Below are 6,403 nucleotides of genomic sequence, written 5' to 3'. Positions count from 1 at the left end.
CAGCCGTATCTGGAAATCAGGTGATAGGCTGCATATTTGGTGAAGAGGGTGCAACAGCAGAATAATTAGCCATCGGTGGAGCAGCATAATTATGTTGGTGTGGCAATTGTCCAAAGTTACGAGGAATATACCTCTTTCGACAAGTGACATCAGAGTGGTTGTTTAGATCGCAAATTTGACATGGACCATGATTTCGATTTTTATTGGAGTTGTTGGATGGGCGTGGCTGATTATTATTGGAGTTGTTATTGGGGGGTGGAGTGTATTGTGGACGGTATTGGGGAGTAGGCAGAAGGGGAGAATTACCTTTTAGAACCATGTTTGCGACAGGTTCCATGGCATTTTTAAGCAAGATTTCATGAGCTACTAATTGCCCATGAAGTTCATTGAATGTAACTGGTTCTGGACGGAGATTGAGAGCAGCAATAAGGCCATGAAATTCTGGTCCAATGTTGCGATAAATAATCGCATTGAATTCAGCAGGAGAAATGAATCTACTAGTGGCACTAAGTTCATCAGAAAGAGCCTTGGCCTTTTGGAGATAGCTAGAAACAGAGAGATCAAATTTCTTTAGTTCTTGTAATTCTATATGCAGCTGCAATTGACGATTTTGTGAAACAGAACCAAAGGCGTTGGCAAGAGCCTCCCAAACTGCAAAGGAAGAGGTGAGACCTATAACATAAGATAGATCTCTTCTGTTAAAGAAGAAAGCAACCACGAATGAAGCATCTGATCCTTGCGAAACCATATGTCAAATTCTGGGTTGGGAACTTGAAGGGTGGGATCAGTGGAGGACGCAATAGTGACAGAGGGAGAGGGATTCGTACCATTGATGAAATCATGAAGGTTTTGATAATTTAGAAGAGGAATAAATTGAGTTTTCCGTGCCAAATAATTTTTTGGTGTAAGTCTAACAGCAAAAGAATGGGTAGAGGTGTGAAATCATGAAGGTTTTGATAATTTAGAAGAGGAATAAATTGAGTTTTCCGTGCCAAATAATTTTTTGGTGTAAGTTTAACAGCAAAAGAATGGGTAGAGGTGATGATAGAAGTGGGAGAAGTGCAAGAGGAAGAAGTGACGGGAACGACAGACATGGCGGAAAAACATGGAAGAGAATTTTGTTTAAGGCTTTGATACCATGTGAAATAACAAGAATAATAAGGAGATTAAGAAGTCAAGGTATTCTTCCTTATCTTGATGTATTCATGAATATAAGCTTATATAGTTGTACAAAGTAAAAAGGATAGATACAGGGAATAACTACCAAGAGTCATACGCTAATTACAAATGTAAAAGATAATTACAAAGAGTCCTAGTAATGAAATAATTCTACTTTAACACACCTCTCATCTTATCCTTTCATTTAGTTATTGCGTAGTTTCTTATATTTTTCAATGTGTTGCTTTCTGCTGTTGTATTTGTTGTGTATCTTGCTACTTTGTTCTCTCTTTTCTTGCAATCCTGTCGGATACTTCCCTTTGAGTCGAGGATCTTTCGGAAACAACCTCTCTACCAAACAAAGGCAGGGATAAAGTGTGTACATCCTCCTTCTCTAATACTACTTGTAGGATTACACCGGTTATATGTCATTGTCGTCTTAACCTGTGTATATTTGTACTCACTTGCAAAACCCTTGGAAATTGAGCATCAGAGTAACCTATCTTGCCCTCTATTACGTATATGTTGCCCAAAAATAATGCCTCGATGTCAAGTACCTTGGGGAATTCTTTCAAAAACATAAAACTTAAGACAAAACATACCACAGAGTCATATTTTCAGCTTTTTTCTTTTTGGCCACTTATGCGTCTCTAAGGAGGTGCTAACCCACACACAGTCATCTGTCGAGCCAGAGTGATTTTAGCACTTGAAAATATATATAGTTTAGGGGGTAACGTAAACAAGACATAGTTTAAGCATGAAACTAATAAACACCTAATAATTTAGGGAATGAAATATATATATATATATATGTGTGTGTGTTGACTATAATTTTTTAAAAACAGAAAGTAGTCACTCCAATTTCCAAGCAGTAGTAAAGTAAAAAATGAAGCAGCAAAAGAGTAAAATTTTAAAAAGAAAAAAAAACCGAAACAAATTTCCTTATTCTGAAAACGGGCTTTTCAATAAAACTTATTACATGGTCCGTGGTCTTCAAGGAATAAAAGAGTATATCCTAAATTGCTTAGGATTTGTTACGTACTTTGTAGTTTACCTAAGCCATGTCTAAATAGGTTTAGGTTTTACTCCTAGTTAATATAGGTTTAATTTACACCATTATAAATATGAGTACTATTATGGAATAATTAAAAACCTACTACCGCCTTTCTCTCTCTCTCTCTATATGTAATTAACTGCTGGAACTCGGAATCAAAATAAGCCACACAATTAAAAAAATGACCAAATAGGTCATCTATTTAAAAAGTTACCAAAATAGGCTAAACGTAATAATTTATTACGTTTTTCACTTTTTTGTTAACGGTCAACTAACTGAGTTGATAAAAACGTAAGTATTTCTTACGTTTTACACGATGATTGGAAAAAAAAATTGTGAGTTATCTAATCAGTAATAAATACACTTTTTAAAAAATTATGTAAAAACGTAATAAAGAGTTACGTTGTTGAAAACTAAAGGTGGTCCACTTTTACCGAAGGTACGCCGATTAGGTAAAAGGATAAACAAAGAGGAAAAAGCATACTGCAGGCAGAACATATAAGTATTACAGTATAATTTATTCAATTATAAATTTATAATTAAAAGTATTTTTTATTAGAAAATATTATTTCATTTTAATGTTATTTTAGCTCAAAGAAAATATTATATTAGGAATTTAAGATTAAAGTTGACAGTTATTTTCAACTTTATCCTTAACATCAAAGAAGATTTATTTTTAGTATTTCTCAATTCTAAATAAAATCTAATAAATTGGGCAACTTAATAATTATGCCTTATATTTGTTATTTTATGTCATGAACGTGAAATGAATTAAAATAATAGTTATAGTGGGATGGAGGGAGTAGGATGGTAAGAAATATTTCAACAAGATAAATTTTTTTTTTTTTTCAAATGTTTATACTGCATATAGAGTCCCTATAATAATTGTCTCAGTTGAAAGAAATTTTTTAAATTAAAATTATTAAAATCATATTTAAGATCAACAGAAATGAAATGATTTAAGTATAAAATTAATTGAAATGAAAATTATTGAGAGAAATTGATTGTAAAACAAATTTTGTTCATAATTTTGTGGTCTGTTTCCTGTGGTCGGATTTTGCCTTTTTTTTAATAGTGAAAAAGTTATAGAAATAAACTTCAAATATAAAAAATATATAAAAAAAAAAATTTAAGGCCTTATTTTGAAGTTTCTCTTTAGACCACACAATATATTGAGCCGCCTGCATCTAGCATCATCATCTAAATCGTTGTCCAACAAAACCAAGGAAAATTAGAAAAGCTAAAAGAGAAGAATGTTGTAAACATGCTTATCACAAAACAATAGAAGGTGGTAATGCTATTCATACCAAACACACATACAGTGATCTCTTTAGTTTTGAAAAAAGTCAAACAACGTAACTTTTTATTACGTTTTTACACAATTTTCTGAAAAAATCATTTATTACTGATTAGACAATTCAAAGTTTTTTTCCCTCAACCATCGTATAAAACATAAAAAATTCTTATGTTTTACATTTTTTTTTTTATAAAACGTAAGAAGTTCTTACGTTTTTATAAAAGTCAACTCCGTTAGTTGATCGTTAACAAAAAAGTGGAAAATGTAATAATTTATTAAGTTTAGTCTATTTTAGTAACTTTTTAAATAGACACCCTATTTTGATCACTTTTTTAATTGCGTGGCTCATTTTGGTTTCGAGTTGCCATCATGGAGAGACGAGTAACAACCACCAAACGTCCACACCCAATGTGGAAAATTTATAGGGTTATTAGCAGCCATTTGGGAGGGGTAAGATCAGTTGCGGTCGATCCTAGTACTACTTGGTTCTGCACTGGATCCGAAGATCAGACTATAAAGATATGGGAGTTAGCAAGTGGTGGGTTAAAGCTCACGTTAACAGGTCACGTTGGACAAGTAAGAAGTCTAGCTGTTAGCGATAGACACACATTCACGTTCTCAGCTGGCGATGATAAGCAAGTTAAATGTTGGGACCTCGAACAAAATAAGGTGATTCGCTCATATCATGGCCATCTAAGTGGCGTTTACTCCTTAGCTCTTCATCCCACAATGGATATCTTGTTCACTGGGGGTGGTGATTATGTTTGTCGAGTATGGGATATTCGGAGCAAAGTACAAATTCATGTTCTGTCCAGAGGCGGATGCAGAATTTTAAACTTGTGGGTTCCCAAGGACTCCTTTCCTGCCACTAAGCTATCTCTTGGTTTAGTTATGAGTTTCCACCTATTAATATTTATAACTTTTGGCGATTTTTCTATGTAATTTTAAGCCTTACGGTAGCGGGTGTGGGTTTCCACTGGTTCTGTCTGGACATGATGACGCTGTTTGTTCTGTTTTAACTCGAACAACGGACCCTCAGGTTGTAACGGGATCTTCTGACTCGACCATAAAGTTATGGGATCTTAGATATGGTAAGACAATGACAACGTTAACACATCATAAGAAATCCGTTCGAGCTATGGTTCAACATCGTAAGGAAGATTATTTTTTCGGGTCTGCGTCAAGTGACAACGTAAAGAAATTCAACCTTCCAAAAGGAGAATTTTTGCAGAATATGAATAGTGATATTCCACAACAGAAGACTATAATCAACGCCATGGCGGTTAATAATGAAGATGTAATGGCGACAGGAGGTGACAATGGGAGCTTGTGGTTTTGTGATTGGGCAAGTGGTTGCAACATACAACAACCTCAAACCATTGCTCAACCTGGATCTCTTGATGGCGAGGCCGGTATCTATGCTCTCTGCTATGATGTAACAGGCAGTAGGCTTATTAGTTGTGAAGCTGACAAGACCATCAAGATGAAGCTACGTACCACATATGAACAGAGTTAGAAAATGTACTTAAATCGTCTACGTTTATTGCTAAAATTGGACTGTTGTTCACTTATTGCTATTATTCCACGTGTATATTTCGAGTCAGATTGCTTAACTTAGTACCTTTTTTTCATGTTAAAATTCTGGCTCCTACAATTCCATTTTCGTTATCGTTTAGTTGATATATATATATATAGTGTTTGCTTTTCTTTTATACATGAAGAATTGAAGATATAGATTTTACAGGTTCTGCAAGAAAAATCAACGAGTAGACAATACTAAACAGATAATACTTATCCATTCAGTTTTACTTTGAGTCAGATTGCATATACTTTTATCGATATTTTAAGATACACTTTATGTAACAACCCAATTTACAAACTCCTCTTCAATTACTTCAACGATAAACAGGAAATTACAATTCGACTCAATACAAATAAACTACGACAATTACTAACAACGAAATGAAAGATTGAACTGAAATATGATGGATAGACAAGGAGATATGAGAAGCTCAGACTAAAAATTGGGGATGAGAATACAGAAAAGTAAAAATGAATTGAGTGATTAATTAATTTGTGGAGAAAAAAGGAACCTATGTTAAATAAATAAATTAGCATCGGCGAATCCAAAATGCAAGCAATAGCCCATATAGGCAATTGTACTATGTATACACAAACACATTTGTATACTTTTTTGTTTTTTGAGATAATGTAATGGATCAAAACAACATTAAACTATCACATTTTTATTAGTTTCATAATTAAATCATGCATAGTTTACGTAATTCCCTTGAACTATAACTTTCAGTGTTAAACTTCATAATCATTATATGTTATATGTCTGTTCACTCTCTGAAAAAGCTTTCATTATACACTATTTTTTTTATGTGTACGCTCACCAAAAGTTTTGCTGCCATCCGGCGAGATCCAGCAAGTTAATGATATTCCACCATCTTATAATTTTGGATCCGCCTATAAAAATATTTGAGACAATGAAAGTTTAACTAGTTATTTGGTAAGGGAAATCGTTGAAAAATATACAATCCAACACAACACATGCCACCCACATATATAGCTCATAGTTGTATCAAGAATTATCTTTATGGTAGGGAAACTTGCACACATATCACAATGGAAACAAAAAAAAATTAGTAATAAAAATGTAACGTCCATCACCCATAAACATTTGGAACTAAAATGTCTAAAAAAACAATTAACAAACGTACAATGTCAAAACAAAACTTGCACAAATAACCGTGGACTTATTTAAAAAATATCAATATTTACAAAAAAAAAAATTAAAATTTAACTACTTTAAATCAAATTCGAGGAACTGAAATAGAAAAGGGCGGATCAGATGTTGGAATAGAAGACCCAACATCTCTTCTACATGC

The 6,403-nt window shown here is 33.4% G+C and overlaps 1 protein-coding gene across 2 annotated transcripts; it reads left to right on the top strand.

Annotated features, from left to right (window-relative positions):
- The first annotated feature begins 741 nt into the window (after positions 1–741).
- Positions 742–5,237, top strand: LOC107851372 (protein pleiotropic regulatory locus 1-like). 2 transcript variants are annotated; one of them, XM_047400779.1, is made up of 3 exons: positions 742–846; positions 951–4,348; positions 4,459–5,237. In XM_047400779.1, exons 2-3 carry the CDS (start codon positions 4,283–4,285, stop codon positions 5,023–5,025), a joined length of 633 nt encoding a protein of 210 aa, XP_047256735.1. In that variant the 5' UTR covers positions 742–846; positions 951–4,282; the 3' UTR covers positions 5,026–5,237. The 2 variants fall into 2 exon arrangements, with proteins under 2 accessions (XP_047256735.1, XP_047256734.1); XM_047400778.1 differs by having other exon boundaries at positions 742–4,348.
- Positions 5,238–6,403: the final 1,166 nt, after the last annotated feature.

Source organism: Capsicum annuum, chromosome 12, assembly GCF_002878395.1.
Source record: "Capsicum annuum cultivar UCD-10X-F1 chromosome 12, UCD10Xv1.1, whole genome shotgun sequence".
Lineage (NCBI taxonomy): Eukaryota > Viridiplantae > Streptophyta > Magnoliopsida > Solanales > Solanaceae > Capsicum > Capsicum annuum.
The sequence above is the reverse complement of the archived record's forward strand: the minus strand, read 5'-3'. Positions and strand labels throughout refer to the sequence as shown.

What these genes read in the sequence shown, in the direction of transcription:
- LOC107851372 (XM_047400779.1), top strand. Translation starts at nt 4,283, where the DNA reads ATGGGATATTCGGAGCAAAGTACAAATTCATGTTCTGTCCAGAGGCGG. An exon ending in GGATGCAGAATTTTAAACTT is followed by an intron (nt 4,349 to 4,458) that starts GTGGGTTCCCAA and finishes TGTAATTTTAAG; the next exon opens with CCTTACGGTAGCGGGTGTGG.